This window comes from Phytophthora sojae (assembly GCF_000149755.1).
Source record: "Phytophthora sojae unplaced genomic scaffold PHYSOscaffold_6, whole genome shotgun sequence".
In the NCBI taxonomy this organism is placed as follows: Eukaryota; Oomycota; class Peronosporomycetes; order Peronosporales; family Peronosporaceae; genus Phytophthora; species Phytophthora sojae.
In genome coordinates this window covers 610,403-629,571 of record NW_009258120.1, presented here as the reverse complement: position 1 = coordinate 629,571, position 19,169 = coordinate 610,403, and the positions used below count along the sequence as shown (strand labels likewise).

Here is a 19,169-nt window from a genome sequence, read left to right as displayed (position 1 = left end):
TAATTCTTACTACGTATTAGTAGTTCGAAGAACTGTGTGAGGTGGCCTTAGAAAAAGTTTGAGGCATTGACATCCTGCTACATAACGGTCAGCGTTTTGAAGTTGCTTGAGCTTGGTGTGTTGGTCCTGCAACATTGCTGGTGTGCCTACGCTGTCTGCATTGTGAGTTGTTACCTGGAGCCCGAATAGGAACTAACTTCTCTCTATCTCCTGGAGCCCAGCTGTGCTGGAGCCGCCTCTGACTGGAGCAATGTGCCATTGTTCAGAGAAACTCCGTCCTAGTAGTTGCAAGTGATGAATGGTTCAACCTACCTAAGTAATACTTCTCGTATATCTTATAGTTGTTGTGGCTCGTAAGCTGCTCGCCTCGCAGCTTATCCAGACCCAGCACCGCCCTCGCGTACGCGCCCTCCCTATTCTTTGCGGCCAAGAGCATCGCCCTGGCACTCACCTCTTCTGGCGTGGATTTCGTACCAACCACTGAGCTTGCCAGTAGCGCGCCAGTTCGCGATCGCTTCGTTATCGATTGAATTCATGTAAGATGGATAATCTGAGAAAGGTTTCGTGCTGAGAGCTTCGTTGAGCTGATCTCGGCCTCGAACGTTCCCCAGTCCAACATTCTCCCAAACTTGGCGTGGGGAGAGTTTCAACTTCGACCAAGCGGAGACTTTTCCGATGTCTTCCCACGACCGGAAGCTCACGTAATTCTTGTGCGTCTTGAGGGCGTCCCCTGAAAGCCCATCCAGCCCCAAGCTCTTCTTTACAGCGGCATCAGATATCTCCGTTACAGTCGCGTCGGCTGTCGGCCGCTGCACTTGACCCCCTTTCTTGAAAAAAAAGTTGCGCACTGTCGACTTAATGGACGACAGGTCGCCCCACGTCGTCATCAGCATTGACCCGTGCATCCACCCGCAGTGACCTTCCACCGCCGACAAGGTCCCGACCAGCCATGTCCGTCTTGATTTGGCTTCGTTCTGCTGCTGCTGATAGGATAGCGGCGATCGCCAGGAGGGCAACTACCGTCACTAGAATCAAATGAAGGATACGCATTGTCAGTGCGTGGTTGGAGGCGATTTCTGGAATGAGCGACACCAGTAAAGTTGGTTCCCTCCTTCTCCCTATCCAGCAGCTCGAATGGAGCGGATCATTCTTTGGATGGGTATAACGCATTCGGTGAGTGCATGCGGCTTGGTCTGCATTGTAGGACCGACCGGTTAGAGCGGCCACGACGCCGATCGCTCCTACTAAACAATCGCTCTATACAGTTATAAGCCTGGCCAAGAAGTACGAGAAGGATGCGTACGCTCTTCTTGGTGACGCTTATTATTAATAATACATGTAGCTGTACGGAAGAGAATGCCGAAATGACGGTGATCTGAATAAAAACCCTGGGTATCCCTACAGTCTCTAAAATGATGTCACCCTATTTTGCGTTATACAAGAATCATCAGATTTATGCGTATGCTAGTCCGGTTCGCGACCCAACTACACTACGAACAGTCTAACGTTTTCTACTCTTTGTCTGGCAAGGAATGAGGTCGAGTTGGCCGTTGTACAAAGCTGTATCGCGGTAGCCATCTTAGGAGAAAATCTACACTGGTGGAGCCTTGGCACCTCCTATCTTGCCACTTCACGTGATTTCTACGGTGAACTCAATACACTCGACCTTCCAAATGCCTAAGACCACGAGGAATCTATTGCTATTCTGCCCGCAATATGGCCGCACTTCTGCGGAGACATGAGTGAGTCTTGCTTTGGTATAGCTACATGTAGTGCTTCAAGCAAATGACGTTAGCTGTCCGCTACTCGATAAGATAAGCAGTAGGTCGGTCCTGGTAACATGTTGGAGTGCACGCAGATATCACCAAGGAGCGGCCGAGACGAACGACGGCATAGAGAATCACCGCAACGATCACTCTACTGTAACCTGGTTCAGGCTCTTTCATTCCGATATTCTTCTGATCTCTGGCAAGACAAGTGCAAGCATCAGCGACGCCAGCGTTCTCGATCCGCTTGATGGTCTCCGGGTTGCTCCTGCTTCTGTTCGCTCCCAGCGTCCGTGCCTACTGTCCAGACGTCCCCATTGTCTTCGCTCGCGGCAGTACTGAGATGCCGGGTCTCGGAATCTGTGGCGAGCCCTTGGTGGCGAGTATCACCGCCAAGCTCGGGGACATGAGCATGTCCTCGTACGCCGTCAACTACCTCGCGGACGCAACTCAACTGAGCGCCGGCCCTGGAGCCACCGACATGACCCGGCACGTGGTGTCCGTGGCGCAGCAATGCCCCAACACCGTGTTCGACCTCGGCGGGTACTCGCCGACATCACCATCGGCATCAAGACGGTCCTCGGCATCGGTGAAGTGATCCCGGAGGCGTTGGCGCCGCGTATTAAGGCCATCGTGACGTTCGGCAACCCCCTGATGCTCTTCGGCCAGACGATCTCGAGCACGAGCACCACGTACGGACCCAAGGCGGTGGAGTTCTGCAACCTGGGCGACCCGGTCTGCGCCAACGGCATCAACGCGATCGCGCACCTCACATACCCGACCGACGGAAGCGTCACGAGTGCCGCCCGACAAGCAGCGGCATTGGTGAGGGGAGGGTCGACCAAGCTGCGCGGATATTGAAGTGAGAGCTATGTAAGGTGTGAATTGATGTAATTACTGTACGTTGTGCTGTTAATACAGTCGATGTTTGAGCAAATTGAGGAGTGTGTGCGCCACTTCAACGTCCAAACAAACACTCATCTGGTTCCAGGCGATGAAGTCCTGCCTCTGCATTCCCCCTGAAGCAGACCCCGGCCGATTTGCATGATGTGTGTGTGTGTGTCAGCTCACGGCCCATGAGTTGGTGGCGGCCACCCTCAGCGCAAGATCGCTTGCCAATCACTGTCCTCACGTCCGTGGCGTGCGTCTAGCACTCTCACTCTTCAACCTGCTCGACCGGACGCGCCTCAAGTCTCACGTAGCCCACTGGAGGGCAATGTCGTTCGCTCCGTTGAAGTCGTACGGCACGTCGTCTGATGGTCAAGCTCCGACCCCCGCTGTCCCCATCGCCAACGCCCCTCAAAGACGTTTTGGCGATGCCGTGCGCGTCGCTGGACTCGTTGGCGCGCTCGTCTTCCTCGGCAGCTACCTCTTCACCCTGCAGACGTGGACCCCAACCTCTGCGCCTGAAGATGCGGTCATCACCACCATCACGACAACGCTGACCAAGGCGGAGGAGGTGCAGCCCTTGAGCAGCGTCGAGCGAGCGTTCGTGGACGGCGTACAGCCCGACAAGCTCCGCGAGTTCCTGCACGCGTACGCCAGCGTGCCGCACACTTGCGGCACCAAGCAGGATTATGAGACGGCGCTGTACACTGCGCGGCAGTGGGAATCCTACGGCATCCACGCCGAGGTGGTAGAATACTACACGCTGCTGAGCTACCCGGTGCACCGTCGTCTAGCGATCGTGTCGCCCGAGCAGAGCGTACAGGAGCTCAACCTGACGGAGGGATCCGTCGTCGACGACTCGTGCACGACGGACCCGACGGCGCTGCCGCCGTTCCTCGCGTACTCGGCCACGGGCAACGTGACGGCGTCGGTCGTGTACGCCAACTTCGGCACGCAGCAGGACTTCGAGTGGCTCGCGAGCAACAACGTCACGCTCAAGGGGAAAATCGCGCTGGTGCGCTACGGCGCCAACATGCGCGGGCTCAAGGTCATGGCGGCCGAGAAGTATGACATGGCTGGGGTGCTCATCTACTCGGACCCGAACGAAGACGGCTTCACGCGCGGCCCGGTGTACCCCGAGGGCTTCTACCGGTCCGAGGACTCGTTCCAGCGCGGCTCGGTCAACTACATCCCTCTGTACTCGGGAGACCCGATGACGCCCGGCTGGGCGTCGGTGGAGGGGGCTGCGCGTCTCACGTACGAGGAGGTGACCAACATCCCTCGAGTTCCAGTGCTGCCGCTGTCTTACGGCCAAGCGCGTCGCATCTTGGTAGCTTTGGGCGGGCAGAAGGCTCAAAGCGCGTGGCAAGGAGGACTCCCGCTCGAGTACAAGCTCGGAGACGACGGCGCGCTGGTGCTCAACCTGGACGTGGTCATGGACAACCACGTCGGCGCCATTTGGGACGTCATCGGAACCATTGAAGGCTCGGAGGAGCCGGACAAGCGTGTGGTGCTGGGCAACCACCGCGACGCGTGGGTCTGCGGGGCGGTGGACCCTAGCAGTGGATCGGCAACGCTAATGGAGATCGCGCGTGGACTTGGAGACCTACTGGAGACTGGCTGGCGTCCGCGCCGCACCATTGTGCTTGGATCATGGGACGGCGAGGAGTATGCGCTGCTCGGAAGCACCGAGTGGGTCGAAGACAACGCCAAGCTGCTCAAGGAGGAGGCCGTGGCCTATCTCAACGTCGACTTGCTGGTGGGTCCTCTCGTGAGCGCCAGCGCCGCTCCGTCCATCGCCAAGTTCGTGCAGGACACGGCCAGTCTGTTGCCGGCGAACGCGTTCCACGGCAACAACAGCGCCCTTGATAGCGCCTCGAGTTTGCTGGACCAGTGGACCAAGCAGATGACGGAGGCGCGCTCTACTCCGGGAGGTCTGCCCTCCCCTGGTGACGCGGCCGACCGGACGCTCGCGCCCGAGCACCTCATCAACTTCATGGGCTCGGGCTCCGACTTCACGCCGTTCTACCAGCACCTGGGCGTCATCTCCGTCAACCTGGCGTTCGGACTGACCTACGCGTCCTACGGCACCTACCACAGCACCATGGACAGCTTGCACTACATGGAGACGCAGGGAGATCCGCACTACGCGTCCCACGCCAGCATGGCCAAGTGGTGGGGCGTGCTGGCCATGCGCCTCGCCAACGACGCCGTCATCCCCTTCGACTTCTCCTCGTACGCGCTCGTCATGCATGACGGCCTGCAACAGCTCGAGAAGCGTCTGGCTGACGCCGACAGGAGCGTGGAGCTGGCGCAACTGTACGCGGCTATCGACAAGTTTGGCGCCAACGCGGACGCGTTCCAGGCCACGGCACTCGAGCTGCAGACCAGCTCAGACGTGTCGGCACTGAGTGCGTGGAACAACAAGGCCGTCCAGCTCGAGCGACAACTGCTGTCGAGCGACGGACTGCCCCACCGTCCGTGGTACAAGCACGTGATCTTCGGACCGGGGTTCTACGAGGGCTACGCGGGTGCTGCCTTCCCTGGTATCACGGATTGTCTAGCTTTCTACGACGATTCGTCTACAATTCAGACCCACGTCGACGAAGTCACGCGCATCGTCAACGCTGCCGCCGAGTACTTTGTCAGTGTGGATTAATGATTCGATGGGTAGCAGCTCTGCAAGTTTTGTTCAATGCTAGCCTCACTTGCCAATCTTCTTCACATTTTACTTGGTACCTCTTTTATAATGGCCATCATCTCCAAGGCGAAAAATGCTGGCAGCGTCTACATTCGGCAGTTTGATCGGTGGTTCAAGTTTTGGCCTTGTTGTCGTCCATGTTGACGGGCTTTGCGATCTACTACTACCTTACCTTATTTACATTGTATTTACTTGTAGTTATAATGGGGAGCCAATCAGTGATCTTAATTCGTACAGCGCGATTGCCCCAACGCGATGTCGTGATTGAAATACCGCATGTAATTTACGGCCACACCTCCCCCCGCACAAGTCAAAATGCCGAAAGGCAGAACGAGGATCGCAGGCCCCGGGCGAAAACCGCCTAAGTCAGCCGTTCAAAATGAGAGCCCCAGATCGTGTATTGATAGCTTGGTGGATGAACGAGACGTGGAATGACATGACAACGTCTACCATTTGCAACTGGTTCCGTAAAGCAGGGATTATTGACAAGCCCACGATTGATCAGCAGTGTGAGCTGCCTTCTCTACTAGAGGACGACGAGGGGGAAGACGTGTTTGCATTGCTCCAGGCTGCAGGACTTCTCGATACGGAAGTTGGCATCATCGATCCAGACAATGACTTTGATCCGTAGGCAGAAATAAATTTCGTAATATATGTAGGTGAGTGAAAAGTTGATAGTAATTTACTGGAGTGCCTGAGTTGTTGAACTTGGTTCGTCTGCTGCAGGAAGCACTCTACCACCCCCATTATAACTAAATAAAGTCGGTATGCACGTACGATGCTCAAGACAATCACAGGCATTCGAAGTACAGCGTATAAGTTAGTAAGAATTCGCCGAGCCCAAGAAACGCAGAGAATTCCTGAACGCGCATGTCGTTGGAAGCCATCGGCCGGAATTCCGACTCAAGACTTGTTCCTGTTGCGTGTGTGGCATCATCGAGATACAGTATCAGGGCTCATCGCATAGGTTATGACAGTAGTAGGCCGAGCTCACGCTGAAGAGCTCAGCCTAGTGCTGCGAGTTGGTAGCACTTGACAGAAGAAGCTGGGGTTGAGTCGGTGACGACGGAGTTGCTGTAGAAGTTGTAGCTGTATTTGTTGTCCTTGTTACGCTTGCTGTACTTGTTACTTGAGAAGCGGAAGCACTGCTAACTCGCTACGATGGTGTGTGACCTCTAGCTCACGCTGTGAGGTCGCGGAGAGCCAACACACACTGCTTGGCCAGAGCAGTAAGGAAGCAGGTCGACTTGCTAACTTGTGGGTTGATTCAAGAATGAGAGCCCTGAGTCGTCGCGCCTGCTCAGCACTTCAACTGTAAGCACCCTCACTCGTTAAACTTTCCTATACTGAAGCTAAGTCAGAATAAAATGCAGGCACGGCATTGGCCATGCAGGTTTCCTGGCGAACGAGCACCTTCAAGTCCCATCTCATCCTCCACTGGCTTCTCCTGCCTTCTATCACATTGTTCCTGCCATACTTCATGCGTTTCCGCTGCTTGGCTGCACCTCGGACTCGCACTGCAAGCACCACTCGTAGATGTCAGCTCGTTTCCGCCACATGCCCTCCTCCAAGAGAAGTCCTCTGCTCATGACGTCTTGGGTGGCTTGCACTTGCTGGCTTGGCGCCGATGGTAGGGAGCAATGAGGTCTTGAACATATTGTAGAGGCTCCCAAGTCAACTTGGACTTACCGAGCCATTTTACGTGGTATTCCTTCTTCCCCTTCCTGCTGCGATAGCCAACGATGTCCTCAACCAGCTCGCCATCGCTACCATCTGGCAGCCGAACCTTGAAAAGGTCTTGGTCCGGGCGATCACTGGCAACGTACGGTTTCAGGAGGGAAGTGTGGAACACTGGGTGGAATTTCACCCGCGTAGGCAACTGCAGTCGGTAGTAATCATGTCCAATCTGCTCCACCACGAGATAGGGGCCAATCCATCGAGGTCCTAACTTTTTCTTGGTCGTACCAGCATGAAAATCGGCCAAATTTGTCGTAGATAGCAGTACTTGATCGCCAACAGCGAATGTCTGTGTTGGACGATTGTGACAATAATAGTGGCTCATACGATCTTGGGCAGCTGCCGGCGCACACCAGCCAAAACGTCTTGTTGCTGCTCGAGGAACTCCGTTCCGAGTCGTGGTTTGTCTCTCAGCACGCTAGTAGACTTACGAGACAGCGCAGGTGTTGCGGGCAAATAGCCAATGTCAGCCTCGAAAGGGGACATACCAACAGACGCTTGATACCTTGCGTTGTACGCGAACTCCGCGAGAGAGATGTATTTATCCCAGTCATCACTATTGATGTTGGTGTACGCGGGAAAATATTTCTCAGGTCTGGTTCACTCTCTCCGTGACACCATTTGCCTGTTGACGGAAAGCCGTAGTCAATTTCTGCCGGGTACCTAACATCTCGCACAGGTTTGTCCACAGCTCCGAGGTAAACTTCGAATCCCTGTCCGAAAGAAGCTCCTCTGGTAGCCCATGAAGCACAAAGGTGCGGTCGCGATATAACTCAGCCGTCTCTCGTGTCGTTGCAATAGTTGTCGTTGACAGGAAATGCGCACGCTTCGTCAGTCGATCAATGACGACCATGATCGCATCGTAGCCTTCGCTAGTCTCAGGAAGTGCCACGATGAAATCCATAGCCAGATGCGTCCACCTCGCTGCAGGGATCTCATGCGATCGTAGTAGCCCAGGGGGCTTGGTGTTTCTGCTCTTGGTTCTCTGACACACTTCACACGACCGGATATAAGCACGAACAGATTTCTCCATCGATCGCCAATAGTAGTCTCGCTCTACCAATCGGAGTGTCCTCTCCACACCTGGATGTCATAGCACTTAGCGTCATGAAATTCGTACAACAGCGCCTCAATAATCTCGGAAATATTCGGCAGTACTAGTCGGGCGCGGTCATCACTAGGCGCTCTGTAGAAGATTTGCTTATTCGAGCTGCTGTATCGCTCGAAATGACGCACAGGGGGCTTTATTTCCGCCTCTGCAGAGCTCAGATGCTCTTGGAGAGTTGCAGTAAACGGGTCGTCTGCGTATCGTTTCGTGGCTTGCTTCACAAGGTTCGCCAACCCCAGTTCGACACGCTCTCGCACTTGTTTCCGCGTTACTATCGCCGCAAGGGTTTGCGAGGTACCTTGCATGAAGTCAGGGCGGCGCGATATTCCATCCGCCACCGTGTTCTTCTCGCCCTTGGTGTAGCGAAACGTAATCGGGTACTCGCTGAGTTCATCGCACCAGCGCGCAATGCGACGCGAAATTGTCTTCTACTTGAAAACTGTTTCAAGCGAGCGGTGGTCTGTCTCAACTACGAATGGTTTGTCCAGTAGATACAGTCTCCACAAACGAAGCCCAAATTAAATCGCCAATAGCTCCTTCTCGCGAATGGAGTATTTTTTTCTCGGCGTCTTTATACTTTCTGCCACCGAACGCTATCGGGCGCTCAACTACTGCATCACCCCTGACCTCCTCCTGAAACAGGATGCCGCCAACAGCGTGGTCACTAGCATCCATGCGCAGTCCAAAAGGTTTATTGAAGTCAGGGACTGCGACTACTGGCGTTGCAGCAATCTTTTCCTTCAGCGATATGAAGTGTGCTCGCAGCGCGTCACTCCAGCGAATTACTCGCTTCACCGGCCCTTTCAACATGTCAAACAATGGTCCAGCATCGGACGCAAAGTCCCGACAAAATCTCTGGACGTAGACTGCAGTACCCAGGAACGACTGCAGTTCGCTCCGGGTACGAGGTAAGGGCCAGTCACGAAGTATCTCCACTTTCTTGGGATCGATTCGAACACCACTACGTCCCACGTAATCTCCTAGACAGGGAATTTCATCGACGCAGAAAACACATTTGCTAAGCTTCACGTAGAATTTGTGCTCTTCGAGTCTCGTCAGCACGCGGTCGAGAGCCTCCAAATGTATCCTCGGTGTACACATAGATATCATCGAAGTAGCACTGACAAATATCGATGAGGCCTCTCAAAATACGGCGAATGCCTTCGTTGAACGTGGCTGGAGCATTACAAAGACCCATCGCCAATACGAAATATTCAAAAGCTCCATCCGGTGTTTGAAAAGCTGTATACGGAATATCACAGTCTCTCATCCTGAACTGATAATACCCGCTCAGCAAGTCCATACAGGAGTACCAGTACGCGCCCTGCATTTTCTCGATGATCGTATCCTTCCTGGGCATCGGCAACACACGGCGAATTGTGTGAGAATTCATTGCACGATAATCGTGTACTATTCTCCACCCAACAAGCTTTTTCACGCAAAAGGTTGGTGCTCCATGCGGAGACGTCGAAGGCCGAATCAATCCGGCAGCGCGCAATGCTTCGACCCAGTCCGTTATGACCTTCTCTTGGGCCGGTGACTGTCGCCACTGCCGACGGAAGATGGCTTCTTGCGTGTCCATCTCCATTTGGTACTCTCCATGCTCGCGCGGCGGCAGACACGAAGGCAACTTCTGCTTGAAAAGGGATTTGTGCTTTGCCAGCACTGGGTAGACGGGATGATCACTAAACACTTCAATGTCAACAGCTTCCGATTCCTTGCCGCTCTTTTTCTGTCTTCGGACGAATTACGAAGATGCATTCAATGCCGTGAGGCTTTCGAAGCATGCGCCGAAATTGCTTGGCGGTGATAAACTTTGTTGTTCCGGAAGTCGCTGAATAAAATCTGTGCGTGAAGTAGTCACCTCCAGTCTCCTTATTCTTTCGCGGCGACACTGGGTGTCGCTGACCTCCGATTTTCACCGCAGGTCGATCTGGTTTGTGAAGTGTCTTCACTTTCTTCGTTTTCTTCTTTTTTCGTTTCTTCTTACGGGTGGTGCTGTCCAGATTCTCTACTTGGAGCGGCGGCACACGAGGCCCCACGCGCTCATTGACCCAATCAATGTCAGGATTCACGGCTTTCAGCCATGGCATACCCAACAGCAGATCTTGCTCTTCAGGGACATCGATGACGAGGAAGTCATTCGTGTACGGCTCGAAATTATTCATGTATACAGTCAGCTGGACGGTTTAGGTCGGTACAGTCATGGTCTGCTTAGCCACAAGAGTGATCTCCATGGGCTCGTTGTGGTCAACGACTTGATCCCACAATCCGTTTTCCGAACAGAACCTAGGACTGACACCATTCATAGTAGCTCCACTGTCGATAAAGTTCGAGTTGATAATGCAAAGGTTCCGCAAGGAACAGTGCACTGTACTCTGAGTATACAACAAACAGTACAAATGACGCTTGGCTTCAGGTTTTTCTTGAGTTTCATCTTTTTCTCCATGATCCATCAAATTCACAGCGTCTAAACGACATACAACATCTCTCACTCGGTCGAGCACTTCATCTTCCTGTCCACTAGAGGGTCGGCCTCCAATGGACGGGCTAGTTTGCCCCTCACTGGTGGACGGGCGGTTCTGCTCGTCCCCGATATCTAACGACTCCAAGAGTGCGTAGATTCGGTTGTGCAGCTGCTGCTTCCGCTGCAAACTGTGGGGCTGCTTCTCTGGGCGTAGCACCCAACAGTCCTCCACCTTGTGAATCCCACGTCCGCAGTGAGAGCAAAGCGTTCCTGGCGTCGTCGTGGCCCTACGAGAATTTTCCCCCGAAGTATTGCCACGCTGAGCAATTTTCTCGTTGTTCCGCTTTTGTTTCACTCCTTGTTGCTTTTTCCCAAAGCCGACATGGTCATTGCCGCGCTGGCTGGTCGTTACTCGTTTTTCCTACAGCTCGCACTCGAGGAATCCTTCTTGTACCGCAGCGGTCAGAGTAATCGGCTGCTTGCGTTGGATTGCAATCTTCATTTGCGTGTTGACCAGTCCATTCACGAACACGTTAATCGCCGTCAGTTCATCAAGACCCACTACTCGTTGTAGTTCACGAAATTTATTCACGTAGCCGCGGCACGCTCCAGTCTGCTTCAATTGCAGCAGCTGGTTGCGCACTTTAGCCTGGAAATTTGGCTCGCTAAACTCTCGGATCATCGCAACCTTCATAACGCTCCACAACTTGATCGTCGTATCATCCGTCATGTAGCGCTCGTACCAAACCGCAGCATTCTTCCGAACGCACTGGTTCAATTTTCCAGGAAGCCAATGATCATCTCGATCTCACGGTAGCCCTTCTGCTGAAAGTAGGACTCGAATTGAAAGAGAAACGAGTTGAGCTTGATTCCGTCAATTAATCCATCAAATGTTGGCGGACGTCCATCTTGCGTAATGGTGGACGTCCATCTCCACGGGTGGACGCAAACGTCCTTCTTGCCTCGGCCGGAGTCATCATGTTCACGGCAGCGGTCGCCGGAGTCTCAGCATGCTGGATACGGCTTGGGGCTGGGTCGTAATCGGCGCAGTTGACGCTGTAGCTGGGGCACTCTGTTGGGTAACCTGGGCTTGGGCCCGAGCTTCCGCAGCTATCTGTTGAGCCGTTGCTTCAGCCGCTTGAGTCTGGTTCAGCGTCGTTGACATGTTGTGCAGCGCTTGCACCAGATTCGACAGATGCCCCTTAATCTCGGTCATTTCTGCACTGACACTGCTTTCAGGTTCGTCAATTCAGCGGTGACATCAACCCGTAGACTATCATGAGCTGCCGCAAATTGTGGCGAGGCAAATTTGCAAACTCCCGCAAGTGCCACCAACGTTGCCCGGATATACTCTCGATGAAGTGACCGAACTCAAGCTCCCCATTCCGGAAGACGCTGCCGCTGATCTCTCCGGAAGTAATTTTACTTCGCGACAAGTGTGGCTGGGACGCGGTGATAGAAGAAGATTGACAGTCATTGTTTGGATCCAGATTGTGCACTCCGGACAACTGAGCTGCTACGAGTGGTGACGCGCTGCGTAGGACGACTAGTTGGCATACGCCAGAGTGCTTATGTGTGTGATGAATGCCCCCGAAGGCATGTATGTGGTTGCTGTTGCCGACCGAGCATGTATCGAGCCAAGCGACGACGCAGAGGCACCGGGATGAGCAGTGTTTCGAATGGATGGCTAGAATTCTGGATTTGGATCGAGATGGAGAGCTGGTTTGGATCCAGATGAGTCCTTGAATCTGCGGGGGAAAATCCAGTGGCCACCCATCAAGAAAGGTTCCAAACTCCAAGTATAGTCTGGCCAAGATGTTAACGACCGACCAACGCGACCGACCAGGATCTGTTATGCACGAGGGGTCGCCTGATTCCTTGCGTATCTCCGGATGTTCAAGATGATTACGGCACCTGGACCCATAGTGAAACCAAGATAAAAGTGAAGCCTGCATGTGGAAAGATAGCTAGTAGAGATCGTCTAGCACTAAATTCAACAGAGAGTTCGTTTTGCCTTGTGAGTGACACGTCGGCCGGCCAAGCCTCAGGAAGCCATTACCCGGGCCCGGCGACGCATTTCTTGCGGATAAGGTCACCTCGGGCACGCGTACGCCCGTTGTGCGAGACTCCACTACGACCTAGAGATATAATTGGTGGGGACCACGGCGACGCGCGCTAAGGAGTGATCCGCCATTTCATATTCCAGTTGGCGAACCGAACGGTAACCCATTTCATATTATTAACTTGCGGTTTGGGAGGTTGTTAGTAGTCACCCCTTGAACTTGATTGAGAGACTGCTGTGTGGTAGGATTGTATACCTGTGTGTGAATCGGTTAGTCTTCCGGAACGAATTCTAGTGTTCGGCCCCGGGAGTGGTGCGCGATATTGATTTGAGTAAGCCAGTGAGTTTGGAGCCGACAAGGGTTCTGAACTAGGCTTTGTTGATTGGACCGAAGACCCACCGCTCAAGGGTCCGAAAGAATAAGAGCGGCTGTATATCGTGTATAACTCTCTGTTTGTATTGATTGGTGTTTGGGGACGACTCCACTAATAGTCTGATCCCCCAGCCGTACTGACTCCGTTTGGAAACGAACGTGGGCGATTGTATTATTCTGTATCTGATTGATATTGTGAAAGCAACTCAGGTGGTGAACTCCGGACTTACCGAAGATAAACGCTACCTAGAGGGATTACACAAGGTCACACGCCAACTCCGGTCGGGATACTCGTATTCCAATTGGAGACTGACCCCCACTTGGGTTTTCCGTTTGGACTCACCCAACCGCTGGGCACGCAACTATACACCCTGGACGATAAAGGCGTTCACCTGCCTCGCCTCAAAATCCTTGCCTTAAATCCGTCAATCCAGCTTCCAGCTGGTCGATACGTTGAGTTGCTGTAGTTCGACTATGGTTCGTGGCACCAGAAGCGCTTTCTTCACGAGGTCCGTCCTCCAACTCCAAGAGGCGACGTGCTGGGGCTGTATCGCTGCGCAGCACGCGTCGAGCCGTGTTTCATGTCGTCATTGCCATGAAGATCAACTATGTCACAGTAGTAGGCCGAGCTCACGCTGAAGAGCTCAGCCTAGTGCTGCGAGTTGGTAGCACTTGACAGAAGAAGCTGGGGTTGAGTCGGTGACGACGGAGTTGCTGTAGAAGTTGTAGCTGTATTTGTTGTCCTTGTTACGCTTGCTGTACTTGTTACTTGAGAAGCGGAAGCACTGCTAACTCGCTACGATGGTGTGTGACCTCTAGCTCACGCTGTGAGGTCGCGGAGAGCCAACACACACTGCTTGGCCAGAGCAGTAAGGAAGCAGGATGACTTGCTAACTTGTGGGTTGATTCAAGAATGAGAGCCCTGAGTCGTCGCGCCTGCTCAGCACTTCAACTGTAAGCACCCTCACTCGTTAAACTTTCCTATACTAAAGCTAAGTCAGAATAAAATGCAGGCATGGCATTGGCCATGCAGGTTTCCTGGCGAACGAGCACCTTCAAGTCCCATCTCATCCTCCACTGGCTTCTCCTGCCTTCTATCACATTGTTCCTGCCATACTTCATGCGTTTCCGCTGCTTGGCTGCACCTCGGACTCGCACTGCAAGCACCAATCGTAGATGTCAGCTCGTTTCCGCCACAGTTATGCGGCATAACGCGAAGTGTGATGACACACTATACATAACTGTATAGCTGTTCCACCACTATAACACGGATCCTAACAAGGATATTAGGTTCCTTGTTATCGTGGTAGAAAATCAAGGCACAACGTCAACATGAAGAGAAATTTCCAGAATTTCTTAGCAAAAAATTCCACACGCGATTCGGCATTGTGGGCTACACGTATCCGATAAAGCGAGCCAGCCCTACAATTTATTGATCATCTAATGGATCTGAGTAGATCAGCACCCCCGCCATGCCGTGTTCCAGCGCCGCTAGCACCTTCAGGCCTCGGTAGTTGGTCCCATAGCGAACCAAAGCGATCTTCCCCTTGAGGTCGATTCCCTGGTCCACCAGCCACCGGAAATACTGCTGCGAGCCGTAGTTCGCGACCACAACCGGCGCCGGCACGTTGACTGATGGCGAGTACGCCAAAACGGCGGCTCTGCAGAGGTACAGGCATCTCCAGCTACCGACGCCTCGATCGGATTCAGCTCCTGAGCGGCTTCTATTGACTCGAGGGTGGCCAGACGATGATGCAGTGGTGGAGGAGCGTGTAGTAATCCTTGATCTCCCTCTGATCCCCAAGTACATTGTACTAGTACAGTGCAAGGGGGATAACCATCCTAATGATGTGATTTGTGTGCCTTTTTCCTACTCCTACATGCTGGTTTCCCGTTCAATTATTACTGATGGATGAGATACCGGAGGGGGCATCATGCAAATCATGCCCCTTTTTAGATACTAGCCGAGCGCCGCCGCTACGCGGCGGTGAATTTTTTGTTAGTTGGCGCTTCGCTCGCAATGCTCGCTGCACTATAAGAGCAGGCTGCCTACGCTTCTCTACGGCAGGTAGTAGAGTTAAACTTTGGCATGAGCTACATGTCGTGATGGGGTAGATCAATTCGGTGTTGCTATCTACAGTGTGCTGCTCACTTTGAAGTCTGTATACCTGTTATTTTATCATGTTATCGCATAACTATAGTTTGTTTCTCTATACTGTTGGTAGGCTATAGCATTTACATTCTGTGATCAGCCGATAAGCCCAAAGTGATGGCTTCGCTATTCATGTTCTCAGCATTACGTTTCGAGCTAGTTTTCTTAAAAAAAACGTGTATATATCGTGCTGCATCGTTTCAGCATTTTGTACAGCCCTAAGAATGGAATACTTGAGATTATGCGGGGCAAGGCTTGGTAGTCGAGTGTTGGTTAGGAAGGAAATCTGAAAGTGAATTAGAAAGAGTTAAGCAAAACGGCTACTACGAGTCTGTCCTACCGTGTCTTACCAACGAGTACACGAAGTCCTAGCTTCTAACTCCAACATGTTTTGTTGAGGCTGCGAAAACTAAATGTCGACTGTGGTTGCAGATCCCATGCAAACGGCAACTTCAACTTGACCTTCTCTTAGCCAGTCAGAATCACCAAATCCGGGGAACCAGCCAATCACATTGTAGCATATAGTACAACCGTACGCCTTGGCAACAACTCCACAGCCGCACGTGCCTCGATACGGAGTCGCACAACTAGACTGCGAAGTGTCCAATCGCAACACCCCCACTCAATTCGCAGTCTACCCGAGTAAATCAATGGCGTTACTTCTCTCAAGCAGGTAGCGAAGAGTCTTCGTAGACAATCGCTTCGCTAGGAAGTCAGCGCGTTGGTTCTTGGAGTCGACGTACTCCAGTTCAACTTCACCAGTCGCAACCTTCTCGCGAATGAAGTGGTATCTGATGTCGATGTGCTTGGTGCGAGAGTGGTAGCCGACATTCTTCGCCAACGCCATGGCACCTTGGTTGTCCTCGTAGATCACCGTAGATCCATCCTGCTCCGCACCCAAAACCTTGAGCAGAAGTCGCATCCACACCACCTCCTTCACACATTCGCTGAGAGCCATGTACTCCGCCTCAGTCGAACTCAGCGCGACCGTCTTCTGAAAAGTCGAGCGCCAAACCACGGGAGCACCACACATCATCCGCTGACAGAGCGTCTGTCGTCGCGGTTACCAGCCCAGTCGGCGTCCGAATACGCGACGAGCTCCGTGCCAAGCAATCCATCGTAGACGATTCCGAGATACTTGTTCTTCAACAGGTACCGTACCACACGGATACCAGCATCCCAGCGCTTCTCACCGGGGTTCTCCAGAAAACGACTCAGCTTGGCCACTGCAGCTGAAATGTCCGGTCGAGTTCCACACGCCAGGTACATCAGACTTCCCGCGAGAGTGCGATACGGCTTCGACTTCATCTTGGCCTTGTCCTCCCCGGTTTGGGGTCCGTCCGCCTTGGTCAACTGCACACTTGGGTCGAGTGGAGTCAGGCACGGTTTCGCATTCGCCTGGCCGAACTTCTTGATGATCGACGCGGTGTACGCCCGCTGGCAGATGCCCAGCGTCTTGGCCTCCATATCGTAGTCGATCTCGATGCCAAGGATGAATCGATCGCGCCCGAGGTCCTTGGTGTGAAACTTGTCCGCGATACCTGCCTTCACCGAGCCAATGATGGCCCGCTGGCGAGATGCAATCAGCATGTCATCGACGTAGAGACACACCACGCATTCGTCGTCGCCAGCACCTCTCGTGTAGACACACGGGTCGGCATCGGCAGCTTGAAACCCCATGCTCTTGAGATGCGCGTCGATCGCCCCGTTCCATACGTGAGACGCTTGCTTGAGTCCATACAAACTCTGCAGTAGCAGGCATATGACGTCATCTCCACCTTGAGCTTTAGCCAAATCCAGCAGTTCTCGAAGTCCTTCCGGCAACACCATGTAGATCTCCTCTTCGAGCTTTCCATACAAAAACGCGATGTCGATGTCACATTGATCAATCTCCATTCCGTCGGCGCAGCACTTCGCGAGTTTCGCACGGATGGAGTTCAGGTACACCACCGGTGAGTAGGTCTCCTCGTCGTCGATTCCATGTCGCTGCGAGTACCCCTTGGCAACGAGGCGAGCCTTGTACCGAACGACTCTCCCAGTCTCATCGCGCTTCAACGCGAACACCCAGCGGCAGTCAATCGCGCGCTGGTGTTTGGGCTTGGGCACCAACTTCCATGTCTTGTTCGTCATCAGCGACTTGAGCTCACTTGCAATCGCTGCCTTCCGTTGAGCACGATCCTCACTCGTAACCGCCTCTTGATAGGACCTTGGCACCTCCTCCGTTGCAGCCATACAGACCTCGGCTAGACTGCAATGAAGACTCCGCTGATGCTCCATGAACTTGGACTTGAACCGGGTGAGACGTGTGTGTACCTCCCTTGTGATCCCCTTGAATAGCTCTTCCTAGGGCTACGCTTTGGGCCCAGTCGGAGGTCAACCACAGCAACTTCACGTCCAGTCCAGATGTCTCCCAGTGTCTCCAAACGGCGCTTGCTCCCCACTTAACAGGCTCCCGTCTGCACGTGTCGTAGCCCAATCTGCCCCGGGTTTTCTTCAATGTAGACACGACACCCCACCCGCACTCTGTCCTCGTCTTTCCAGTTCTTGGACCAGGTCTTAACAGCTTCTTTACTTCCTCCGGCGGCTCCAGCTGAGAGCCGCACAACCAGGTCTCCATCGCTCCTCGACCTAGAGTAGCCCCGTGAGTTGGCTCGGCTTGAGCCTGTCTTGATCCAGGGTTCACGCTCTACGCCCTGGGACTTCCGCGCACCACGCCCGATCTCCAAATGCCAGGCGGACACCGAACAATCCACGCCAAATGCCGGGCCGAATCCCAGCCAGTCGCACGATCGTTCCACAACCAACGAGCAGGCTCTTCCCCCCGGCCAAAATGAAATACACGCCGAGAGCCGCTCCCAAGTGTCGGTTCGACACGTAACGATATGAAATAGCCAAACAGAGCCCTCCTCACACCCAGGGGGTACCGAATCGGTCTATATGGGGGCCTTGAATTTCACTAGAGGCGCTCCTTGACACCCGCGACCACACAAAATCCAAACACGTGCGTCTTTCGGGGCAAATTCGACACTGATTGAAATCTTACACATGCAAACATGAACCTATCATGTGGGGGCGCAAAACGCCCTTCGGAAACACTAAAACAACAGTGAGAAGACTGTATTGCGAGCTGCCAGGAACGCGCAGTCGCGTGCGGCGCTTCAACATGAGCTCAGCGATGATTCGCCGAAACTCGGATGCGTCCAGCAGAATCCAGCGACTCTGGGCGTAATCACCGCCAGCAACCCAGATCCCGCGCTTGTGATTGGCCACATGGGGTGCGTCGTCAGGGTGCGACGGGAGACGTCAGAGCTGATTTGTCTGCAATCACGGGATGGCGTGACATGACACAGCGACCCTCCACAGCGACCCGACGCGAGCACAACTTCAACAGCACTCTGAGCCTCCAAGGCTCCGCTGGACCTTGAACTCAAAGTGTCCACCAGCGTCCGCCAAATCCAGCCATGTTCAGCGAAGTCCAGCAAGCTCAGGCTGAACCTCCTCGGAGTCCAGGGAAACCTTCCTCGCTGAGCCGTCAGAGGCTTAGCCGAAGCACATCTGGACCTTCGGAAGTTCGGCAATGACGCAGCACGGGCTCCTCGACCTCGGGCCACTTCGGCTGGACTTCAAGCGATGCAGCAAGCACATCCAAGTGGTAGAAGCCTCACACATCCCGAATACGCACGTAGTCAGCCTTACTCTTTGCCGACACCAGTTATCAGCGCGCGGCCTCTGGACGTGGCAACGGTCCGCAAGCACAGCGCCGACACCCCAGGACTTCGGTCGACTCCGGTAGCCGTTCATCTGAGCCTCGGCAACGTCTGCACTTCACATCTGAACCTGGCGATCGTCGGCCAACAACCTCAGCAGTCCTGCTTCTGTCGTATCCGTATTCCACACGCTTGTTCGACTTCGAAG

General features: G+C 53.7%; 5 protein-coding genes across 5 annotated transcripts; 2 read left to right on the top strand and 3 right to left on the bottom strand.

Moving 5' to 3' along the window:
• Positions 1 to 413: 413 nt before the first annotated feature.
• PHYSODRAFT_334776 (hypothetical protein) lies at positions 414 to 893 on the bottom strand (the record flags this gene model as incomplete). The annotated part of the gene is made up of 1 exon (XM_009532069.1): positions 414 to 893. The coding sequence occupies one exon, from the start codon at positions 891 to 893 to the stop codon at positions 414 to 416; it is 480 nt and encodes a 159-aa protein (XP_009530364.1).
• Positions 894 to 2,205: 1,312 nt separating this feature from the next.
• On the top strand, positions 2,206 to 2,700 carry PHYSODRAFT_354923 (hypothetical protein). The gene has a single exon (XM_009532068.1). It carries the CDS (start codon positions 2,280 to 2,282, stop codon positions 2,625 to 2,627), a length of 348 nt encoding a protein of 115 aa, XP_009530363.1. The 5' UTR covers positions 2,206 to 2,279; the 3' UTR covers positions 2,628 to 2,700.
• A 282-nt stretch (positions 2,701 to 2,982) lies between these two features.
• Positions 2,983 to 5,313, top strand: PHYSODRAFT_511364 (hypothetical protein; the record flags this gene model as incomplete). Its single annotated transcript, XM_009532067.1, has 1 exon — positions 2,983 to 5,313. The coding sequence occupies one exon, from the start codon at positions 2,983 to 2,985 to the stop codon at positions 5,311 to 5,313; it is 2,331 nt and encodes a 776-aa protein (XP_009530362.1).
• Positions 5,314 to 9,900: 4,587 nt separating this feature from the next.
• Positions 9,901 to 10,656, bottom strand: PHYSODRAFT_511777 (hypothetical protein; the record flags this gene model as incomplete). The annotated part of the gene is made up of 3 exons (XM_009532066.1): positions 9,901 to 10,074; positions 10,216 to 10,353; positions 10,402 to 10,656. 3 exons carry the CDS (start codon positions 10,654 to 10,656, stop codon positions 9,901 to 9,903), a joined length of 567 nt encoding a protein of 188 aa, XP_009530361.1.
• A 432-nt stretch (positions 10,657 to 11,088) lies between these two features.
• On the bottom strand, positions 11,089 to 11,397 carry PHYSODRAFT_302746 (hypothetical protein; the record flags this gene model as incomplete). The annotated part of the gene is made up of 1 exon (XM_009532065.1): positions 11,089 to 11,397. One exon carries the CDS (start codon positions 11,395 to 11,397, stop codon positions 11,089 to 11,091), a length of 309 nt encoding a protein of 102 aa, XP_009530360.1.
• Between the last annotated feature and the right edge of the window lie 7,772 nt (positions 11,398 to 19,169).

Excerpts from the sequence above, each read along its gene's own strand:
- PHYSODRAFT_354923 (XM_009532068.1), top strand. The coding sequence starts at position 2,280 with ATGCCCCAACACCGTGTTCGACCTCGGCGGGTACTCGCCGACATCACC.